The 24,799-nt window shown below is 39.7% G+C and overlaps 1 protein-coding gene across 2 annotated transcripts; it reads left to right on the top strand.

The window, feature by feature from the left end:
* Nucleotides 1-687: 687 nt before the first annotated feature.
* Nucleotides 688-24,461, top strand: b4galnt1a (beta-1,4-N-acetyl-galactosaminyl transferase 1a). 2 transcript variants are annotated; one of them, XM_061774706.1, is made up of 12 exons: nucleotides 688-871; nucleotides 4,401-4,451; nucleotides 4,661-4,875; nucleotides 4,948-5,130; nucleotides 10,111-10,217; nucleotides 11,160-11,197; nucleotides 11,289-11,469; nucleotides 13,604-13,696; nucleotides 13,787-13,974; nucleotides 14,052-14,192; nucleotides 19,607-19,844; nucleotides 21,744-24,461. In XM_061774706.1, the coding sequence occupies exons 2-12, from the start codon at nucleotides 4,416-4,418 to the stop codon at nucleotides 21,956-21,958; spliced, it is 1,635 nt and encodes a 544-aa protein (XP_061630690.1). In that variant the 5' UTR covers nucleotides 688-871; nucleotides 4,401-4,415; the 3' UTR covers nucleotides 21,959-24,461. The 2 variants fall into 2 exon arrangements, with proteins under 2 accessions (XP_061630690.1, XP_061630699.1); XM_061774715.1 differs by lacking the exon at nucleotides 4,401-4,451 and having other exon boundaries at nucleotides 689-871.
* Nucleotides 24,462-24,799: the final 338 nt, after the last annotated feature.

The raw sequence follows: 24,799 nt of genomic DNA, 5'->3' as shown, positions 1-24,799 counted from the left end.
CATTGTCTAAAAAAAAAAAGTTTAAAAAATCCACTTTGAATATAGGCGACAATTACACCCCAGGCTTGTGACCCAATCAAGTATATTGCCTAGTATGGGAAAATCAGACCTGCGTCTGCCCTTCGCGTCACAGCTCAAGTAGGGTTTCTACCAAAATATGGGTGGACCAAGATCTGTAAAAAATAAATAAATAAATAAAATAAAAATAAAAATAAAATAAATAAATAAAATCTAAATACTGAGTCTTTCTTAGGGTGGGGGCTTCTTTCTGTAGAAAAATGTTTTTAAGTCCAGAACTATGGAACACGTGCCAATGTCCACTTTTTTCTTTCTTTCTTTTTTTTTGAACTTGGTGGCGTTTTCATGATTGTATAAAATGTTGCACTTTACATGTTTTTCGGAAGTTACTAATACCACGTATGTAAAGTTAGCTTTCATTGGTGGTAGTTCGTATTGATTTTGTGAGTCAATTCTTAAATAAAATCAATCGCCCTGGTTTTGTTTTGAAAGAAACGCCCCTCCTCTCTGTACCTTGAACTTTCGCCAACGAAAGTGTTTTTTTTTCATTTATTTATTTATTTTTCTGCAGTCTTGGGCGCGTTCCACGTTTACTCCCCATGCGTGCACCAGAGAGCCGCCGTCTTTAAAAGATTCCTTTTTTTTTTTTTTTTTTTTTTTTTTTTTTGCCACGCACCTGCGGTCAATGTCGCGCTCTTGTCAAAATGACAGCTAAACTGCGACTTCTTGACTTCCGCTGTGCGTGGGGGTGAGGCCCACCCAGAGCAGCAACACGTTTATCGAGCCACGAACGCGCCGCTGCGCCCAAAGTTGCATTGCAAGACCGCACAAATTCATCCGGCTGCTGCGCACGGTAAGATTGCCACACGCGACTCGCGCTTTTACATGATAACCCTTAAAAGTAGCTACTTTTTGCTCAACACACATTCAGAATGCTCGTAAGAATAAAAAGTAAACAGTTTTTGTTGTTGGGGACCTTCAAATAACATGACGAAAAAAAGTCAAATGCGCTTTGCAATATAAATCAAGCGGTTTCAACTTTTAAAAGCTAAATTTGACTCTCCGGAATGAACATTAATGTGCCTTTGTGTCCTTCCGATTAGTCGTAGTTACATTTTGAATATTTAGAATTTTCATTGACGATATCTGAAGCGACACACTAACTCGTTGGCGAAACGACCGATATATCTGCGTTCAGTTTTGCCCTGTCATAACTGGATTACAGCTGCACTGCATCTGCAACGTCAATTCGTGACGTCATGTTTTTGTTTTTTTTTGGCCATTCATGCGTATGGCGGTTTCTCATTAGAGATATCTACAATTCAGTTGCACATATCAGCTAGTGAATGACAAATACTGTTTGTGCAACCGCATTGTACGTATCTGCAACTCCAGTTTGGGATATCTATAATGTTATTTTGACTAGTCAACTTGGAATTCCATTTGCATATGTATAAATATAACGTAATTTTGCCCAGTTAAACCTTTATTTAAGATATCTGAAAAGGAAGGTGAATTAGAAATATCTTGAATTGGGGATTATGATTTGACAGAATCAAATTGTACATGGGGGGGGATTTTATAATTAGCTACTCTTGGTCAAAATTCTGTTCTGTGTAAGTCACTTATAGTCAAAAAGATGTAAGCATTTATACGTAACCAGTTGAGGTTTACAAATGAGGAACTTTCTTTTGTCATAATTAACATTACAAATTTATGGAAAAGAAGAATATTGTAATCCTCTACACTGCCCATTTTGTCACTTTGTTCGTAAATCAGTTTAACAAACTTCTTGAGGGGTGTAGAAAGAATGTACAGTATATTTGCATACTATATGTCATTTTTATCAAGTTAATATTTTCTGAATATGTGACAATGACTATCGTTGTTTATCTTCGGTGGTTGTACAGTGACTGGAGCCGTTTTTTTATCCATTTTGATTGAAATGAATAAAAACTGCTTCTACTCGTAGTGTAGATAAACGTTAGTGCTAACTAACCAGTGTGAAGACTACAATATGTTTGAACTTTGACTTTAACACAAACAAACCAAACAATTTCCTCATGATTTTTTAAAGATCTTATCTTATTTTGTTGCATGACTAACTTTCCGTTCTCATACAGACACCTTTCAGTGCAGTTATGTCCATGGTGTATTGTGAAAATCTGGTCTTTTGCACACTTGTGCAACCATATAAAATTAGTTATTTGCTTTTACTTCCCTCTCCAAAATGTTTAAAAAAAAAATGTTTTTCAGTTTAGTCATAGAAGATTATAGGGCACATTAATTGTGGAAAAAGTCTTTGAATTATTGGAACAATTTTTTATAGCACAAAAACCTGCCATTTGAACAGTGGTGTGTAGACTTTTTATATCCACTGTCGGAGTCCTTGTTACTTTGCCGCAATTCAGTGAGGCATGGGACACAACTGAATTATAAAAAGTTATATCTCACATGTATAACTAAACATGTGCGATATACATGTAACTTTTCTCTCACAGTCTTGAGTCTAAGCCATATCCTTATCAAACCAAATTTCCGTCATAGCTCATATTCCAGCACTGAGGTCCAAACACTTTTTCTGGATATTTAAGATTTTTTTTTTAAATTCATCATCTTCATACACACCCAATATCGTTTTGTGATTTATCTTATTTTTTATTTATTTCTTTGTCAGTGACAAAAAAAACAATAGTGTACCCAGAGACCACTTTTTCAACCGCTCTCATTATGTGCTTTATTGTGTACTGTGTTGTCAACATTTAACATAAACCACACAAGGGGAGTAAGCTGGGGAAATTACACAGTCGCTTATTAAATTCACTCTCAAATTTGCCTGAGAGATTCACTGCTACTAAGATGAAATATGGTGATTATAAAAAGGAGTTTTGTATAACAGTACTTTTCTAAAAAAAAAAAACATTTTATAAGTGAAGAGGGACTCAAGCACATCTTAAGTCAATACTTATTGGCGCTCCCCTGCTATTTTTTGTCAATATCTCATATGTGCAGTACATGCTGTTATTTTTTTTACACTTCTTATTAAGCAATCTAAAGTGTTGAAAATAGCTTGAGAACAAATCAATTAACTCTCTTGAACGCTGAACCATCTGAGAAGTAGGCCTTACATGATCACGATTTTTTGGGGCCGATCACCGATCAGCGAGTTGAAAAAAACGATAACCGATCACAAGATGGAGCAATGTGTTTATTTAAATGACTTGTTCATTTACTTAATCGCGCAAAAAAATTAGATTTACAATAAATATATCTTTATTCATCTATTTATGCTCGTGAAGCACAGTGACAGAACAAATAAATGCTCTTCTATTAGAGGGCAGGAGGTACATACAGAAATGAATGTATCCAGTTTTTGTGACATTTTTGTTTGTTGGTGTGCCGTGAGATTTTTCAATTGTAAAATATGTGCCTTAGCTCCATAAAGGTTGGAAATCAGTGCTCTAGTCAGGTCATGTATTCTAATCACTCAGGTCAAACCAACACTACAACATGACAGAAATAATGGTGCTAATTTACTGTAATTACTTCAAAAACAGTGGCAAGTTTACATACAACCGTTAGTGCTAGCAGTAGCTTGCTAAGCTACATAACGTTTTGTTGCCTGCTTGCGAGCCGTATCGTCTTAAAAGTACGTGAACATACCTCAAGCAATCCTTGAATTAAAGTCCTCTCCCGAGCACCGGTGACCACCAACACACGTTTTTTTCCCATTTAGTGCTTATACTACACACGACGCGATCGATTGTTGTTGTTGTGGCCGTGGTAACGAGTGTATCCGGTTGCATTTGTGCTGACAAGATAAAGCCCAGTGATCTTAAAAAACGGGATGTGGCGGTAACGGAATACAAGATTTTATTGCAGTAGTCTGACATAGTGCAATCGTGAAAGACCAAATTTGTCTTGTAGTCTGATCCACGCATTACGTGTTGTGTGTCCCACACCGCTGATGTTTTTTTTTTTTTTTTTAAATAACTTTATTGGTGGTCAGATATTTACAGTACTAGGTCAAAAGACACGCGACGAGGCTACAAATAAACTAGCTTTTGGATTCAAATATACCGTACATGATGACGACGCAGTGTAAATGTCTTTTGCGGAGCCGATCAATGACATCATTGATCAGATGGGCGAATTATGACATTAAAGCCGATCAGCATAAAACTATAATTATCGGCCGCTACCGATCAGGCCGATAAGATCGGTGTAAAGTCTACTGAGAAGTATCGTAAAACTCCACCTCCTCCCTCACACTGCGGGAGATGTGCAGCATTATGTTTCCTCAAGATTGAAAGTGTGGATGTTTTATTGACATTAAAAGGTGAAAATACTTTCGATACATTTGAGTAAGCTTGTTTTGTTAGGAATGGACTGCTGTAATGGTTTGGTGCAGAAGGAACTGGGCAGCCACAAAGGTGAGTGAGTGCATGCAGATTCATTTCCAAATATTATTGGTGTTGTGTCGATGTGGGTGCCGAACGGTATATGATAGCAATATAAGGTATAATACCAACTTGAACAATTAGTCTTTGGTAACTCAAGCAAGATGCATAGTGTTTTTGGGTACTATTTGTATATTACATATTCTTTGAAAAGTTACTTTATGTTGCAATCTGCCTTCTAGATGCGTATCACCTACAAGAAGTGTCTTGGACTGCTTGTGATCAGTGGTTTCATGCTGGTAGCGTTGTTGAATTCATGGAGCCCAGGAGGCGGCTCAGGAGTTGACCTATGGCCAGGAAGGACCATTGAAATGGAGTTGGTCATCAGGGAGAAAATTCAAGACATCTTTAATGACTATAATAACATTTCCTATCATATAAAGAAGGATGTAGCATGGTGGGTTTCACTAAGTTAATTTGATTCTGTAATGGTTGATCCTGGTCATCACTTATTTGTTTTCCGGTACAGCCGCTTGGCAACGAATACGTGTGTCTGCGTGGCTGATAAGGAGACTTTTCGCCTGCCTTTCTCCAAACTGCTTTTTCCACGCGTAAAGGCCCACAACCTGGACATGAAATTCTTACAATCACATCCCGATCCCGAGGGTGTGAAGCGTCACAGAGATCAAGAATACAAGAGTATTCAGATGAGGTAAAGTAAGGTTTTTTTTTTTGTTTTTTTTTAATGAATGAAAATTACAAGTTCATTACATCAGCTGTCTGTAGAAAAAGAGTTGTCATGATGGATCTATAGCTCAGTGGTGTGCAAAGAGATGTGGGGGTCAGTGGCCCCTGGCATGCGACCGGAGGGGGGCGTCCAAATTTAATTATTGCAAAGTGTTCTAGCATAAGTTTGGCTATACCTGTATATGTATTTAATTTTTGAGCAAAAATAGCTTTAATAATATTTTGCGTGTCTGCTTAAAAGCAAATTCTTCATTATTATGTTTGTTAGTTAATGTTAGTTTATTTTAGGGTTACATTCAATCAATAGGCCCAAATCTCCAGCTAATTCCAATTAATTATCATTAACTATCATTGAAAGTAGCCAACTAAATACTTCCACAGTTCCTTAAATTGCAATTGAAATTATAAGTTTCCAGAACTTAACCTGAAATGTTTTACCCCTTTGTACTTTCCCTGTTGTCTTCAATACACCTTAAAGAAGGTTGAACACTGAACACAATATTCTACTGTCTTTAAAAAGACAGTTTTCATTGTTAATAAGTCATTGTAAAAGAGCCCATCCTTGTGTCATCTTTCAGTCAGACAAGTAAAACCTGTAACCTGCATCAATCATCGGGCCCTGACAAACGTTGCAGTGTACAGAAATTGCACCACACCACCTCTCACAATGTCTGTTGAAATGAAACCAAAACCAAAAGGCATTGCAAACTTGGCAGCATTCTTGCTTTTCTTGAGTTCACTAATCACCAATTGTTTTCTGTTGTTTAGTCGTTTGAAATGTGTGAACTCGGCCCTCATCTCAACAACGTCAATAACTCTCTCTCCTCTGGAATTGTTACCTCCTCATTCAAAATTTGCTTGAATTAAACCGCTGCTCAAAGAAACCATACCTCGACCCTGATGTTTCTTGAGAATCGCAACCTTCCATTTCTCTCAAATGTTCTGGGGGGGGAAAAAAACTGTTTGGAAAAAAATTGACCAACTATCTCAACTCAATCATTTTGAAACTTTTCAATCCGGCTTTAGGACACTTCAGAGTAATGAAACTTCTTTTTCCACACAGCGTGTCATCCTTTTCCTTGTAAGCCTATCTCCTGCATCTTCCTCTCTAACACCAACTGCCCTCATGTCTTCCCTCACGACATCCATCAACCTTCTCTTTGGTCTTCCTCTAGCTCTCTTGCATGGCAGCTCCACCCTCATCATCCTTCTACCAATATATTCACTCTCTCTCCTCTGTATGTGTCCAAACCATTGAAGACTGCTCTCTCTAGCTTTGTCTCCAAAACATCTAACCTTGGCCGTCCCTCTGATGAGCTCATTTATAATTTTATCCAACTTGGTCACTCCGAGAGTGAACCTCAACATCTTCATTTCCGCCACCTCCAGCTCTGCTTCCTTTGTCTCTTCACTGCCACTGTCTCTAATCCGTATATCATGGCTGGCCTCACCACTGTTTGATAAACTTTGCCCTTCATCCTAGCAGAGGCTCTTCTGTCACATAACACACCTGACACCTTCCTCCACCCGTTTCTTCACTTCCTGACCACACTCACCATTGCTCTGGACTGTTGACCCCAAGTATTTAAAGTCCTCTACTCTTGGTATCTCTTCTCCCTATAGCTTCACTCTCATTCATGCACATATATTCTTTCTTACTTCGGCTAATCTTCATTCCTCTCTTTTCCAGTGGATGCCTCCATCTTTCTAATTGTTCCTCCACCTCCTCCCTGGTTTCACTGCAGATTACAATGTATTCTGCAAACATCAGGGTGCACAGGGATTTCAGTCTAATCTCATCTGTCAGCCTATCCATGACCACTGCAAACAGGAAGGGGCTCAGGGCTGATCCCTGATGCAGTCCCACCTCCACCTTAAATTTGTCTGTCACACCTACAGCACACCTCACCGCTGTTCTGCTGCCCTCGTACATGTCCTGTATTATTCTAACATACTTCTCTGCCACTCCAGACTTCCGAATGCAGTACCACAGATCCTCTCTGGGTACTCTGTCATAGGCTTTCTCTAGATCTACAAAGACACAATGTAGCTCCTTCTGACCTTCTCTGTACTTTTCCATCAACATCCTCAAGGCAAATAATGCATCTGTGGTACTCTTTCTAGGCATGAAACCATACTGTTGCTCGCAAATACTCACTTCTGTCCTGAGTCTAGCCTCCACTACTCTTTCCCATAACTTCATTGTGTGGCTCATCAACTTTATTCCTCTATAGTTGCCACAGCTCTGCACATCACCTTTGTTCTTAAAAATGGGCACCAGTACACTTTTCCTCCATTCCTCAGGCATCTTCTCACGCACTAGAATTCTATTGAACAAGCTGGTCAAAAACTCCACAGCCACCTCTCCTAGATGCTTCCATACCTCCACAGGAATGTCATCAGGACCAACTGCCTTTCCATTTTTCATCCTCTTTAATGCCTTTCTAACTTCCCCCTTACTAATCATTGCCACTTCCTGGTCCACCACACTTGCCTTACATTACTCTTCTACTCTCCCTTCTCTCTCATTTTCCTCATTCATGAACTCCTCAAAGTATTCTTTCCATCTATCTAGCACACTACTGGCACCAGTCAACATATTTCCATTGCTATCCTTAATCACCCTAACCTGCTGCACATACTTCCCATCTCTATCCCTCTGTCTGGCCAACCTTTATAGATCCTTTTCTCCTTCTTTAGTGTCCAACCTGGCATACATGTCATCATATGCCTCTTGTTTAGCGTTTGCTACTTCTACCTTTGCCCTACGTCGCATCTCAATTTATTCCTTTTGCCTTTCCTCGGTCCTCTCAGTGTCCCACTTCTTCTTAGATAACCTCTTTCCTTGTATGATTTCCTGTACTTTGAGGTTCCACCACCAACTCTCCTTCTCTCCTTTCCTGCCAGAAGATACACCAAGTACTCTCCTGCCTGTCTCTCTGATCACCTTTGCTGTAGTGGTCCAGTCTTCTGGAAGCTCCTCCTGTCTCACCTCTTCCCGAAAAGCCGCACAACACTATTCCTTTCTCAGCTTCCACCACATGGTTCTCTGCTGTGGCTTTGCCTTCTTAATCTTCCTCCTCACCACCTGAGTCATCTTACACGCCACCATCCTATGCTGTCTAGCCACAGACTCCCCTACCACTAACGTACAGTCAGTAACCTCCTTCATATTGCATTGTCTGCACAAGACGTGCTTCTACTTCCACTCTTGTAGGTCACCCTATGTTGCTGCCTCTTCTGGGAAAAAGTGTTCACAACAGCCATTTCGATCCTTTTAGCAAAGTCTACCACTATCTGTCCCTCCAAGTTCTTTTCCTGAATGCCGTACTTACCCATCACTTCTTCATCACCCCTGTTTCCTTCACCAACATTACAATCTGCACCAATCACGACTCTCTCTCTGTCTGGGATGCTCAGAACTACTTCGTCGAGCTCCTTCCAGAATTTCTCTTTCACCTTTAGGTCACATCCTACCTGTGGGGGATAGCCACGAATCACATTATACATAACACCCTCAATTTCAAGTTTCGGCCTCATCACTCGATCTGATCCTCTTTTCACCTCCAAGACATTCTTGGCTAACTCTACTCTACTCTATTTCTCTTCCCATATACACCATGGTAAAATAATTTAAACCCTGCCCTTAAACATCTAGCCTTAGTGCCTTTCCACCTGGTCTCCTAGACACACAATATACCAACCTTTCTCCTAATCATCGTGTCAACCAACTCCTGAGATTTTGCTGTCATAGTCCCAACATTCAACGTCCCCACATTCAGTTCTAGGCTATGTGCTTTCCGCTTCTCTTTCTGCCTAAGAACCCGCTTTCCACATCTCCTTCGTCTTTGACCAACAGTCGCTGAATTTCTACCGGCGCCCTGCAGGTTAACGGTGCCCGGGGCGGACGTTGTTACCCCGGGCCACGACCGATCCGGTATGGAATTCTTTCGATGAACGATCATATTTTTTGGGCAAAGTTTTAAGCTGGATGCCTTTCCTGAAGCAACCTCTGCATTTATCCTGGCTTGGGACCCGCCTACAGTTTGCACTGGCTTGTGCCCCCCATAGGGCTGCATTTTCATAGTAACGAAACTGCCCTCACCAAAGTAGTAAACAACCTCCTCATAAACTCCGATTCTGTCATCTTCTCTCCTCATTCTACTCGATTTTAGTGCAGCATATGACACAATTGACCAACCCATTCGGTTAAATTGTCTAACAACCCTTCTCCGTATTAGCAATTCTGCACTCTTCTACTTATCAAATAGAAGACAACATATCTCTCATCGATGCTCTCTCTCTGATTACTGACCAACTGTGGCCTCCCACAAGGCTCAGTACTTGGCCCTCTCCTCTATATATGCTTCTTCTAGGATCCATCCTCTGTCACTATGATATTCAATTTCACTGTTATGCAGACAACACTCACATTTATATAAAGTACCTCTCACTCCCGACGACCACTTAAAAATCACTCATCTTGAGTCCTCTTTGCATGCCATCACAAGCTGGATGTCTCAAACCTTGCTGGTTATTGGGCCAAAAAAACCAAACTCACTTGTTATGCAGACCTCAACCTCACCCTCAATAACTGAACAATTACGTGCTACAGTTAAAAACTTGGGCTTCTCTCCTTCACTGCTCACATTCAAGACTTTTACAAAATAGCCTTCTTTTACCTACGTAACCCCTCCAAGATTTTCTCAATGATAAAACCAGATGCCGAAACTCGAATCCATGCGTTCGTTTCTTCTCGACTCGACTACGGCATTGTCCTTCTTTCCGACTTACCCCCTGAGGACCACAAAAAAAACTTAAACTCACAACATGCAAAATAGTGCTGCCAGAAAGTTCACTGGCACCAAATGATTGGATCACATCACCTCTGTCCTTAAGTCCCTTCATTATATAACATATAACATAGAGTATTTTGTATATGAAGGTCCTCAAGCCCTGCAGATATGCTGATTGTAAATGAGGCGAACAGTCCTCTTCAGTTTCCTTCCCAAGGTGTGGCGGTGCGACCCCTCAACACAATCATCATACCAGGTAATGGTGGGATTGTCAAACTGTAGTGCACGCCATGGGGTGCGTGAAATTAAACGCAAGTTGGCGATCTGGTGTAATAATTGCACATTTACATTGTTTGGTTTCTTATTTTTTTCATTACTTTTGTATAAAAATACTGTACGTTTTGGACGTTTTCAGTAGATTATTGACACTAAAGGTATGATTTTGCCAAAATGAGTCAGAGTGAGGCGGCACGGTGGCCGACTGGTTAGAGCGTCAGCCTCACAGTTCTGAGGACCCGGGTTCAATCCCTGGCCCCGCCTGTGTGGAGTTTGCATGTTCTCCCCGTGCCTGCGTGGGTTTTCTCCGGGCACTCCGGTTTCCTCCCACATCCCAAAAACATGCATGAATTGGAGACTCTAAATTGCCCGTAGGCATGACTGTGAGTGCGAATGGTTGTTTGTTCCTATGTGCCCTGCGATTGGCTGGCAACCAGTTCAGGGTGTACCCCGCCTCCTGCCCGATGACAGCTGGGATAGGCTCCAGCACGCACGCGACCCTAGTGAGGAGAAGCGGCTCGGAAAATGGATGGATGGATGGAGTCAGAGTGACACATGCAAGTTGAAATTGGCTGAGTGAATCTGGCATTACCCTATGAATTGAGCTGAAAAATGTATTTTGGTTTTTCACTTCAATTATTGTATCATTGTATATGCTTGCTGTGGAAAACAGACACATTTCCAACATGTTCATTGACCTAGCTATTGTCATGTATTGTGGATTCACATTTCTCAGAATTTACAGTATTTGTATAAACGCCCTGTTATCATTGATCAAATATCGTGTCATATTGTGCATTACTTTGATTCCTACTCTACTCTATATCCTAAAATACATGCTTGGGTGGTTTTTTTGTGAAATAACTTGACCTCATCCTCATCATTCAGGGCAGTAAATCAATTTTCACTGTCTTTAATTTAGGTTTGGGTCTTATTGAAGAAGCAACATCGAATCATACGGTAAGTTCAGTCCCCCCACACATGCATGCCTTTATGTACAAGATGTAAAAATGTTCAATGCTTTTATTCCTTTCATGAAATGCCATTCAAGGTATATTTGACCTCCACACTGGGAACTTTTGATGTCGCTGCTACAGTGGATAAGGTCTCCGTTAAAGGAGAGGGAAAGATGCACATGAGCCTCTCAAGTGCTTCTCTCTCTGCGTTGAACAGGCAGCTCCAGTTTCTCACCTATACAAACACGGTGTTCCATCCCAGGACAGCAGACACAGGTGCAGTGATCTCATGTGTGAACAATGTCATATATTTTTATAAAACAGACTTTCTAAACAAATACTATTTGTCACATAGCTACAGTATGTTGATTGCTCTAATTTACAATTTCGTATTAGCACTGCCCCAGAGAAGATATCAGAGACACTGTGACTCTAAGAGACATTGTTCAATTCAGGGCTATATAGTTAATGATCAGCCTTTGAGCAGAGGATGACGTTTGATAGGAAAACAGTTACCACTAGCACCCTTGTAAACATACCAGAGACAATAAAAGGACTTTGGCCCGCCCTTCTGGTTGAACCTTGGTCACAAACCACAGAGAGATGACAAGAAACTTAAGCATCACACATTGCATTTGATTACAAGCAAGAGCTGAATATACAGTGGAACCTGAAAATTGAAAGTTTCTACAACAGAGTATGGCCTCATGTCTTCAGTAATAAATACCCCAAAAGCTTTTATAATAGCTTCAGCCTGGTCGAATTCTACAGTAAATGGCTCCTTAAATGCTGCGATGATAAGCGGTTGTTGGGCAGTCTTCGTCTTGGCTGAATATGTCACATCCCCAGTGTGTGTGTGTGTGTGTGTGTGTGTGTGTGTGTGTGTGTGTGTATAAACAAACTCGTTAAATGGAGGTCAGGCATTTAAAGCGCCTCTGACTAACCCCAAATAAAATTCAGATGTTCTAATGGGCTTTTCCTGACATTTTCATTGAGCATCTTTCAGCACAAGCCATGGTCCACAGCACCAGAGGGATCTCATTGTTCAAAGGTATAGGTCAGGAAAATGATACAAAAGAATTTCCAAGGCATCATATACCATAGGTCACCTCATTAAGTGGACAACATATGACACAACAGTTACATTACCAATAACTGGATGTCCCACCAAAGTTGATGAAAAGATGAAGAAAACTGATCAGGGAGGCTGCCAAAAGAGCTGCAAGATTTTATGGCAAGTACTGACTGTTTAGTACAGTTGAAAACACGGTCCCTTCTTCATATGTCTATCCTATGGGGTAGGGGGACAGGATGGGAGCCTTATCTTACAAAAGAAAAACATCTAAGCCTGGCTATATTTTGCATCACAGTTCTCCCAAACACGTAGTATGTATTATGGTCTGATAATAATTCTAAAATGTATATTTGGCGAAAAAAAAACTCTGCGCATCGTCAAAAAACAAAACAAAACACCGTAACTACAGTGAAGCATGGTGGTGGCAGCATCATGCTTTGTGCTTTGGAGTTGTTTCTTTAAATGGAACTAGGGCTTCAGTCAAGGTGGAGGGAGTTATGAACACTTCTAAACAGCAGAGTTAGCATAAAACCTTCAGGGGTCTCCTAGAATGCAGAAATGTCTGGAAAAGCCTACTGGTGCACCTGAACTTTAGGTATTTTGAGGCAATTTAAATAGTGGGAGTTGTGTGCTCACTTGAACATGAGTTTGAATGTGATTGGGTAATTCTGTACACAGCAGGGTGTCTACACTTATGAAACCATATTATCTCAGTTGTTTATTTTTACTTCCAAACTTGGAAATATTTACTTTTTTTTTTTTCAGTTGCGTTGTACAGATTATCGGTCAAAAAACAGGTGAAAAAACAGATTTTTTCATATCACAAAAAAACCTGGCATTTGAACAGGGGTGTGTAGACTTTTTACATCCACTGTATCTTTGCCAGTGTCATATAATAACAGAGAACAATGAAACCCTCTCCCACTCAATTTAATGAATATCAACCTGTTACTAGTAATACAACTTCATAATAGCTTTTGTTCAACTAATCAGGCTTTGATTTCACTCTCAGGGAATTTGTGAGTACGGGATCACCATTATGAGTTGAGATGTTTCTGATGTAAAATGTGCGGCGTGGCTCAGTAAATGTTGCAACACACTGAGTTAGAAGCTTGTCACTGTAGTTGCCTCTGCAGTTCTAGATTAGGCTGCAGGCCGATGCTATCTATGCCTTGCTCGCGTGTGATGTGTTTGAAGTACATTGTAGGTGTGGCGCTTGCCTACTTGCATTGCACTCCTTTTGCAAACAGTAAAGATGGTAGCGGTGAGGAAGGGCAACAGACCCTTAAGTTTATCTGAGAGCTGGTTTTATTGCAGTTGGTTTCTACTCCACAGTTCAGTTTGCAACTGAAGGTCACCGCTCATTTTTCACCATAAAAATTGGACATTCTGCCGTCCCAAGACTTTACAACACTGGCTTTCCAAAAGGTGGGCATGTTTTCTCTTCTGTATTGTTTGATCTTGTTTTATGTCATATTCTGAAACTTAATCAGTGCTTTTGTGTTTCCCCCTCCCAAGAGAACAATATTAGCACGTTTGTTACCATTGTGACGAAGACATTTCTACGTTATGGTAAACTCAAAGACCTCATCGATAGCATACGACAGTATTATCCAACCATCACCATAGTGATAGCAGATGATAATGAGCAGCCTCAGCCAGTGACTGGACCTCACATTGAACAATTCATTATGCCCTTTGGAAAGGTAAATATTTATTCAATAAGTATTGAATGTCGATTTAAGCAAACACTGCAAATTCCAGGTCCTTGTTTGATCATCAGGGTTGGTTTGCTGGGCGAAATCTGGCAGTGTCTCAGGTGACCACCAAATATGTGCTTTGGGTGGATGATGATTTCCTCTTCAATGCAGACACCAAGTTGGAGAAGATGGTGGACATACTTGAGAGGACCGGTCTGGATCTGGTAAGATCAATGCAAGAAAATACGGGTATATTCAGCAGCACTAGGCTAACAAAGAAGCCTTGCGGAATTGAGGTAATTTTATGTGGAACAAGTTGTGAGTTTGATGGACTGTATTTCCAACACATCACTGTTCCTCCCATTCGCTGTTGCAACTAGAGAGCTCCAATTTGTAACCACGTTTTCCTGCAGCGCATCTATTCTTGCCCAAGCGAGCATAAGAAATTAATCAGAGGTGGGTAGAGTAGCCAAATACTGTACTCAAATAAGAGTACTGTTACTTTAGAATAATATGACTCAAGTAAAAAGTAGCCCTCCAAATAATTACTTGAGTAAGAGTAACTAAGTACTCATTCAAAAAAAAACTATTCAAGTATTGTAGTACGAGTGAGTAAATTCTGATACATTTTTTTAAATGAGAGCATGAACCGCAAATTAAATAAAATATGAATGTGCAAATTCAGATATTTGTGAACTATATTACTTAGTCTAAAACATAAATAAAATCTTTATGAAATTACAAATTAAGTCAAATTTAGCTCCAAGAAATTGTTAAACAGCACCATACTGTCGACTCACAAAATAAAAACAGGAACAAGGCTGCAGTGGATATCAAAAGTATACACAGCCTTGTTCAAATGCCAGGGTTTTGTGTTATAAAAGAATTTTGACCAAGATAAATCATTTTAAAACTTGTTCTACCAGTAATGTGACCTAGAATTTGTACAACTCAATTGATTCATTTCATATCATTTTGAGAGGGGATGTGAAAATAAACAACTGAAATAAACTTGAATGTGATTGACTTGGACTTGACGTTTAACTTGCTGCCTTGTTGGCCAGGTCACCATTGCAAAAGAGGATATTCTGTTTTAACTGGTCTTTTACCTGGTAAATAAAGATTAAATAAAATAAATATAAATCTGGTTGCACAAGGATGTACTCCCTCTTTTAACTGGCATGTGGCTGAAGAAGTAACTGATTACATTCAAACTCCTGTTCAATGGGAGGCCACACACGCCTGTGTACAGTATGTGTGTATGTGAGCGCGAGAGAGAGAGAGAGAGAGAGAGAGAGAGACTGAGGGCGGGAGAGAGCGAGACAGAGAGAGAGAACAGAAGATGCATGTTATCCTCTTGTAACAAAGATATAGCTAATGTTACCACCATATGCACAGCCAAAACAACAGAAAAAACTTACAACTTACCACGAGGTGTGTTCTCAAGTTAGAAGTGGGCTGAAATATCCAAGTTTGGCGCCAAAACTACATTGCATGTTAAAGCTTTTCTTTTTCATAGTCTGCAAACACGAGTCGCGCACGACTCACTTTGATTGGCCAGCAAAGCCCAATAGAAGACTTTGTGTGTGGACATGTGACTTTCCTGTGTTGTTTGATTAGTGAACTTGAGTCAAACATCACTGTGGTAATCACGGTGCATTGGTGCAACGGCGTCCAATGCGGAAGTCAAAAACGAAAGTTTAAAAATAGATTGTGCACACAATTATTGATAAATGAACGTCGCGAGCGGCATATAGATTATTGTAACATAGTAAAAGTACCGTTCCTTCATAACATAAATTCTCCAGTAAAAGTAAAAAGCATGCGGAATTAAAACTACTATAACAAGTACAATTTATCCAAAATCTTCCTTGATTAAATATAGCGGAGTAAATGTAGTGCATTACTACCCACCTTTGGAATTAATACATAGTGCTGCACAATTGCGGTAAGGACACGATAAGTAATATGCAACAAACAGCAGACTGCAACTTCCCATGTTCATTCTTCCTATTGAACAAAATGGACAGAAACAGACAGAAGCATTTTTATATTCCAAAGCCGCAGAATGCTGTGGTGCTGAGAGAACTCACTGCCTTCGTTGTGACTTCCTCTAGATAACTAACAGTTGTCAGCGATGCGTTGATAAATAAGAATGAAATTGTGGCTTTGTTCTGAATCATTGAATATCAAATATTGGTCTGGTATTGAGTTGTCCACTTAAATAAATGCTGCATCTCAAGATGCCCCTTTTTTTTTTTTTAAGCTCAGAAAAAAAAATTACAGGTGGCGCTAGGTGGCTGTACACATTTACGGCAATATTAATAGCCAGATATTCGCTGAAAAACTCACCAACAGTGATGCCTTGAAGTGTATTTTTGTTTTGTGACTACGCTCGTAACTCAAAACACTCTCAAAGTATCATTCCCTATTGAAATTGGTTTGTGCTTCAGGATTAATTCTTTGTGATTCCTTCTGTTTTGGGCAAACTGGCCACTGGGGGCAGAATAATTAAGTCATGCTGACACAAACAAACAAGAGTTTCATAACTACTGTTAACTGCAGTAAAATGAGTTTTTGCAGATGCCTGTGAGTATTGTGAGATTGTCTGTCTACACGTGTTGATGCACTGTTTGTGTATAAATATCTAAGCTAGCAGACTCGAAGGCAAAGTTAGGTGGTTATTTGAATCACACAACTCTTGTAACTGGCGGCATGGTTGCCGACTGGTTACCACGTCTGCCTCACGGTTCTGAGGACCCGGGTTCAAATCCGGCCTCGCCTGTGTGGAGTTTGCATGTTCTCCCCGTGCCTGCGTGAGTTTTCTCTGGGTACTCCGGTTTCCTCCCACATCCCAAAAATATGCATGGTAGGTTAGGTTAAAGTCTATAAATTGCCCGTAGGCATGAATGTGGGTGTGAATGGTTGTTTGTTTATATGTGGTGCAATTGGCTGGCGACCAGTTCAGGGTCTACCCCACCTCTCGCCCAAAGTCAGCTGGGATAGGCTCCAGCACGCCCGAATGAATGAATGAACTCTTGTAACAGTCTTTGTTTTATATTTAGTTTAAGGGCAAATAAACAGCTTAAAGCCTGTTTTTTGAAAAATTGTCCACTATCTATCAAAATGTTGAATGTTATGAAGTGAGTTGAGTCGAGTTCATGAGTCAAAACAAAAACATCGACCCAATGTCAGCTTGTATCCCGTAAAAGTAATTCAGGTCACTCGTGACTCAAGTGGACTATTTTCCATTTTGTGCTCTTTCTGAGATGCGACAAGATGGTACCACAACCCTGTCTGAATAGGAAACTAGCAAATCGGTGTCAAGGAAGTACACTATACTGTAAAAAGTATTTGCTCACCTGCCTTGAGTCATATGTAATTTTAAGTACTAATATCCCATTCTAAATATAGTACATATGTGTTAATATGATATAACAGCTTTCAGGGAAGGCTTTCAACAAGGTTTAGGAGTGTGTTTATGGGAATTTATACCCATTGTTTCAGGAGCATATTTGTGGGGTCACGCGCTGATGATGGATGAGAAGGCTTGGCTCACAGTCCACTCGAAATCAGCACAAAAGTGTTCTATGGGGTTGAGGGCGGGACTGTGCAGACCAGTCAGGTTTATCCATACCAAATTCTCTCAACCATGTTTTTATGGAGATTGCTTTGTGCACTGGTGCACAGACATGTTGGAACAGAAGGGGTAATCCCCAAAACTGTCCAAAATCTCTTGGAATTCTGAAGCATTCAGAGTTCCTTTCACTGGAGCTCAGGGGCTAATATTTTGGACATTTTCAACTTTTGTGGGAACAGTTTGGAGATGGCCCCTTTCTGTTCCATCATGATTGTGCATCAGTGCACAAATCAAGGTCATGATTGTGCATCAGTGCACAAATCAAGGTCATGATTGTGCATCAGTGCACAAATCAAGGTCATGATTGTGCATCAGTGCACAAATCAAGGTTCATAAAGACATGGATAAGAGAGTTTGATATGGATGAACTTGTTCTCAACCCTATAGAACACTTTTGGATGAATTAGAGCGGAGACTGAGAGCCAGGCCTTCTCGTCCCACATCAGTGTGTAACTTCACAAATGCACTTCTGGAAATAGGGTTATAAATTCCCATAAACACACTCCTAAACCTTGTGGAAAGCCTTTCCTGAAGAGTTTAAGATATTATAATTGCAGAGGCTGGACCAATGTCATATTAAACCCCATGGATTAAGAATGGGATGTCACTTAAATTCATATCTGAGTCAAGGCAGGTGAGTGAATACTTTTGGCAATATAGTGTATGTTTAAGTGATCCATCTGGATGTAGCGAAAAGCTTTGTATATCAGGGAAGAGCTCAATTTACATTTTTCCTAAAAAAAATTGTCTGTCTGCCATTTTTAAAGGAAATGTTACATGTGTTTCAGATTATATTTTGCAATCATAGTAATATAGTTACAGTTTCAACTATTAATATAGGCAATTATGAAACACGTTGAGGGGGCATCAATTACTTTAGTTTTTAAGCAGATTTTAAAGACTTATGGTTACCTTTATATCAGAATCAGAATAATCTTTCTTTTTTATCTTTAATCTGGGTGGCCGGTTGTCGGGGCGCCTCGGTGTGGCCGGCGGACCGCCCTGGGTCCCTCGCTGTGGGACGCGACCTCTCTTACCAAGGCTCTTCTCCCCCAATTGCTCAGTTTGGCCAGATGGCCAGCTCTCGGAAGGGTTCTGGTCGTCCCAAACGTCTTCCATTTCAGGATTATGGAGGCCACTGTGCTCTTAGGAACCTTAAGTGCAGCTGAAATTTTTTGTAACCTTGGCCAGATCTGTGCCTTGCCACAATTCTGTTTCTGAGCGCTTCGGGCAGTTGCTGTGACCTCATGATTCTCATTTGCTCTGACATGCACTGTGAGCTGCAAGCTCTTATATAGACAGGGGTGTGGCTTTCCTAATCAAGTCCAATCAGTATAATCAAACACAGCTGGACTCCAATGAAGGTGTAGAACCATTGTAAGGATGATCAGAAGAAATGGACAGCACCCAAGTTAAATATACGAGTGTCACAGCAAAGGGTCTGAATACTTATGGCTGTCTGATATTTCAGTTTTTCTTTTTTAATAAATGAGCAAAGATTTCAACAATTCCGTTTTTTTTTTCTGTCACAATGGGGTGCTGTGTGTACATTAATGAGGAAAAAAATAACTTAAATGATTTTAACATATGCCTGCAATATACCTAAGAGTGAAAAATGTAAGGGAGTCTGAAAACATTCCGTACCCACTGTAGGTCGCTCAAGTCATTAGCGTAATATAATCACGTCAAATCATTTTCAAATTACTGTCACAACATAACAACATGCGCTTACTAAAAATGGTTTTTCTTTATGAACAGTATTTGTAGATTGAAGCAACTGAACTCTTCATGTTTGTTAAAATTTCCTTGTTTTCCAAAAATGTTCAAATATGGCCTTGGCTACTATGCTGTTAGGTTAACGAGACTGTCCTTCAGTTCCTTGCTAACATCCTCAGTCAGCTGCATAATTTCTATCATGAATCTATGCTTGCATTTTTACTTATTATTATAATTTTTTTAATGTATTGTTAACCTTATTTTGTGTCTTAAATGCCACAGGTTGGGGGTGCGGTTCGAGAGTTAACAGGCTGGACTTCAACCTTCCGTCACACTATTTCAGTGGAAACGGGGGGAGAAGATGGTGATTGTATACATATAAGACGCGGTTATCATCATGCCATAGAGGGATTTCCTAATTGTGTGGTCGCTGATGCTGTCATCAACTTCTTCATGGGGAGAACAGACAAAGTGCAGCAGGTTGGCTTTAACCCCCGCCTGGCTCGACGCGGCCATCTGGGTGAGTAGCTCTGACTCCTGGCCACAAAAGTTGAATGTCGAATGATTGAGCTGCATCAAAATTTCTGTGGCGCCTCGAGATACGAGTGTGATTTGTTATATGACCAGGCTTATAACTCAAAACTAGGGTCTGCTAAATGCTGGGCGAGGAGGGGGGCACGGCTCTCTCAAACATACCCTCAAATCAAATCCGCGGATGCTTCCTCAACTCCTCTGCTCCGTCCTGTGATCAGCTGTCTGCAAGGGAGACTATAGAAACAGCCACAAAGTCACCGTAATGTATTTTGTTTAGGGAAGTATGTTAATCTTTAAAAAAACAAGTGCCTAAAACATTTATTAATTTTGTATGTTTGTATAATGTTGTTTGAGTCGAAATTACGTAATTTGCACAGTGTGGCGATCGTCAAGTTAGCCTAAGTCCGTCACTGGAGTTGATTGCGATTTTGAATTTCAAAATAAGAGCAAAACCAGAAGTGTTATGTTGGTTACTTGAGTCTTGCTGAATTAACATCGTTTCGATAGATTTGCTTTGTAAAGTCTCCTGATTGATCTTGTAATGTGCCCTTGTCTAGTTCTTCTGTTTTTGTCCTCACCCACACAACTAAACAAATTTATGAAGAGATGGGAATTGTATTCAAGGGGAAAGCTGAAGTAAATGAGAAAAAGTTACACCAAATTTTAATTTGCAAGTATATTCATAAGTGCCATAGAGTGGGTTAATCTATTAAATTGGGGTACCTTGAGCGTTTTTTGTTTTTCTGCTCATTTTTGTATTGTTATTCAAGCGTTCCAGTTCACATTATTTGTGCATGGGTTGTAACATCACAATGGCTGGAGAAGTGAAGCTTGCGATGCAAGTGGTACAAGTTTTTTTTCGTGTGCTTTAATGGCAAATGAGTAATGACACACAAATAACAGTGCCCTGTTAACAGTCATTAACTGCGTTCAGCGGCAATGCTGGCCTTCAAACCCCAGGCCCCTAGATTGCGCCACCCCCCCTGCCCCCATCGTTCATCAACGATTTTTCAATTTTTACTGTTGCTCCAAATAATATATATTAATAATTGCACTTCGCACATGCTGATTTGCGCCACGCTGGCTATACCTTTAGTCACTTGCCTCGCGCCAATTGTGTTATTAGAGTGAAAGTAGTTCAGTAGTGAAAGATGCCGTGTAGCGAGCGCTAAGATAGCATCATAATAAATAATGATAATAAATAATAATATAAAATTAAAATATGCTGCTACTTGAAGCCCCCTGAACATTTCTGCCTGCCTCCTCAATAATGCATCCCTTGACTGCTCAAAACACCCGTATCGCCTCAAAAAAACCAACCCAAATCTTTGTGATTTTTTTTTTTTTTAAGTTTTTTTTTTTTTTTTTTTTTTTTTTTTTTTTAAATAAGACACACATCATTCTATAATATTGTACTTTATGTAGGTACTGTATGCTTTTACAATAATTACATAATTAGATATAAGGTAAATAAACGATTTTGTTTTTTTTTTGCTTCAGTCTGACGGACATTGTGCTGCTCATTCTGTTATGCGCGCCTTACCCACCTGTGAGCAGTTAGCTATAGCGATGTTCCCCTGAGCTGTTGTTACGGATTTCACTGGTTTAAATATCGTGTTTATTCCTAGCTTGACGAAAACCATCGTGAGTGGCTGGCATTTCTATCCTCTCGTTCAGCAGGAGAGGATCTGATTACAAATCCAACGTTGTTTTGAATATTTGGGATTGGGTGAGAGGGTATGTGGAACTTTGGTATATCCAGTATCTTCAGTTAATTGTCCCTAATGAAGTGTTCAATGAGGGGTTTTTTTTCGGTCTTGCTATAGCTGTAATGACAAAATTGCTTTATGATTGAAGTGTGTATGTGTTCTTTTTCTCCCCACAGAGTTCTTCATTGACGGGCTGGGGTCTCTGCACATTGGCTCCTGCAGTGATGTCATTATAAACCACGCGTCAAAGATCAAACTGCCGTGGAGTGGAACAAAATCCGAAAAGGCCTATAAAAGGTTTCGATACTCCAACAGCAATGATGAAAATCATATTCATGATGAAGTCTTCTACTTCACAAACAGATTCAAATGCATGACCAGGCATGAATGAAGCCTGCTCCTCCTTTTGATGCCAATAGCACTGTGATTGTGTTAGAAAAGTGAATTTTTTTTTTTTTTTTTTTATATGCCCAAATATGTATATATAACAGACGTTCACGCACTATATGTAAAATTGACTCTTGTTTTCAAATGCCTCAAAAGGCATATTTGTGTGGTTCTGCCTGTGGCCTGCTGGCATGGGCTCCACACGATGGACCGGCCTATGGCGCCACCTTGTGGTTGATATGTGAGGTTCATCCATCCATTTTCTGTACCGCTTATCCTCACTGGGGTCGCGGACGTGCTGGACGCTATCCCAGACAATATTTCATATAGACTGGAGCCTCCAAAGCCGAACACCATCTGTTCTCTTCCAACTTTATTTTCTATTAAGTTCAACTATAATTGTAAAAGTGTCAGTGTCACAATCATAAAACCACTAGTAGTAACTATGTGAGCTTTAAGTAACATCTCAACCTTCTTACCTGTCATACAAATAAATGAAAAGCAGTAGGCTTCTTAGGTGGCTACAGTACATCAATCTAAAATAAAATGACTAATGTCTTTCATTCAAATCTTTCATTCCAACTTTATCTCAGCTTACTGATCTTACTGATTAATATGAAAGTATCTAAAGCAGAGTAATTGTTCTTTTTCTGCCATGATGCCAGAATGTGCTCATCTGAACAAAGAACGGCAGGCAGTAAGCGAATAAGGCTTCAGTCCTGTGACACTCAATGGCGTAATATAGTTGTCAACTTCATATTACTGGTGGTTTATTAGCACGGGTTAAGGCACAGGGGTGTTACCCTTTATCGTCCTCAAGCGCACCAAAAATGTTATAACTACAACCCTGCGGAAGTACTAATTAATATTGCATTATAGTATTATTTTTCTACCTTGTTTTCATATTTTAATGTGTATTGACTGCACAGTTGGTGTATGATGCAGGGACCTCCTTTCTGTTAGCAGTAGAGTACATTCACTCGTTATCACTCATTTGAGTCACGTTTCAAAGGTTTTTATGAGAGTAGGATATGAGTTGAGTCCCTCAGCCCCCCTCATACTGTTTTCCTTTAAGAGACACAGAAAGTTGATTAAGCACTATGTTGTGAGTTAAAGTTGAGCTTATTATGCATTTGTGTGTTTCACCCGCCGCATTGTCAGTCAGTAGAGAATAACAATGTCAAATATTGTCTCCCTCGTGAATATTTGCCTCAGGTTTTATTAAATGAAAATGTATAAAATGTAATATATTCTTCAACACGACAACAATTTTGAAAGTAACATTGTAATGTGTACCCAGTTGAATTAGTGTTTTGCCATGAAACATATTCCACAATTGATTTTCTTAAAACATGTTGCTTGGTTTCAAACTCATTTTGCCTAAATAATTTCATTATAGAGGATTTTTGTTTCATTAATAATCACACTGTCCTGTGTGAGCTTAAATATTTGAAACTTGTAGGGAAAATATCTGTTTCAGTCTGAAACTGAGAAGAATATAGTGCTCTACAAGCTGCCAGGTAGCATAATTATCAGTTACAGTTATAACGATGACTATCAGTATGAGCTCTTAAGTGTTGATGAGGTAAACGTTAACATTCCCATGCCCCCAGAGTCGTAATTTCTGCCATTTCCAGCATGGCAATTGTTTCAGGAAGTTTTACTGCATTCCTGTATGTAGCACCTTTTCTTGCTTCAAGGCGCTCAAAGAGCATTTTACAAAGGCACTTTGGTGTTATTCACTCCAGAGGAAACCGCTCATTGACGCGCTGATGATGGGGTTATTCGCTCCTATTCTCTCTATTATAATTAGGCTCAAGCATTTTTCCTTTGTCATTTTCACAGGCCTCGCCACATCGCCGCTATTCTAAACCAATTCAGTCCTGTTTTCTTTCTATATGTATTTTAATCAAATTAAAGGCACTACAAAATAAGATAGTCATCAGGATCATCCAAAGGAAACTAAAACTGCAGTGACATGAGTTCACTTGTAGCTCTTACCTGTAAGCCATATACTGCAGTGAATATTATTTGAGGGATGAGTCATACAAGTTAATGCATTGTACGATGCTACAATGCTTGACTACAGTGTAAACGGTGTGTGCCTGTGCGTTATTTATGTTTGGTTGTATCAACCGTTTATCAGAAATAATGGCAACTAGATGACATATTTTGCTAGTATTTTGACTGTGCTTAACTGAAGCTTTTTTTTTTTGCCAACTTAACCACTTTTTTTTTTAATGTGATGTAACGTGATGTGTTCCTGTCCCTTCATTGAGAAGGGTGAGCCTCTTGTTCTTTCAACTGGTGGCCACAGATACCGTAGATCTGCAATTCTTTTGCGTTTACAAATATTCTGTTGTAATGGTGATGTGTGGGGCTTAAATTATTTGATGCATGACGTCAAGCAGTTTTTTTTTTCTATTGCTATTGTTTTAAGTTAAGTTTGTCACAATACTGCTGTTATTTCTGATTGTTGCTATTTTGTATAAATGACTAAGCATTCACGATTTGAGTATTGCGTTTTTTGTTACAAGTGCTCTATAAATAAAGTTGAGTATTCTTGCTCACATTGTAGTTCAAATTCGATCTTATTGGTATTTAACTTCAATTTTGAGTCAGTTTTGATGTGATCTAATGGAAATAAAGTACCAGTACAGAATACTGTAATGCAGAGCAAACAAATAAGCATGTTTTTGTGTGTCTGCGATAATTGTTTGTTTAAAATATAGGCCAGTGTGCATGTTAGTAGGCCTGCTTGTAGAATCTGGCTTGTACATAGTTGGCCAGAACCTTGTGTACCATCCTCTAATAGGAGTGGTCTACTTCCTGCCAATTAGAGAAA

Source organism: Phyllopteryx taeniolatus, chromosome 1 (genome assembly GCF_024500385.1).
Source record: "Phyllopteryx taeniolatus isolate TA_2022b chromosome 1, UOR_Ptae_1.2, whole genome shotgun sequence".
In the NCBI taxonomy this organism is placed as follows: Eukaryota; Metazoa; Chordata; class Actinopteri; order Syngnathiformes; family Syngnathidae; genus Phyllopteryx; species Phyllopteryx taeniolatus.
This window is presented reverse-complemented; position numbering and strand designations above follow the sequence as displayed.

What these genes read in the sequence shown, in the direction of transcription:
- b4galnt1a (XM_061774706.1), top strand. Translation starts at nt 4,416, where the DNA reads ATGGTTTGGTGCAGAAGGAACTGGGCAGCCACAAAG. An exon ending in CAACACAATCATCATACCAG is followed by an intron (nt 10,218 to 11,159) that starts GTAATGGTGGGA and finishes TCTTTAATTTAG; the next exon opens with GTTTGGGTCTTATTGAAGAA. An exon ending in GGCTCGACGCGGCCATCTGG is followed by an intron (nt 19,845 to 21,743) that starts GTGAGTAGCTCT and finishes TTCTCCCCACAG; the next exon opens with AGTTCTTCATTGACGGGCTG.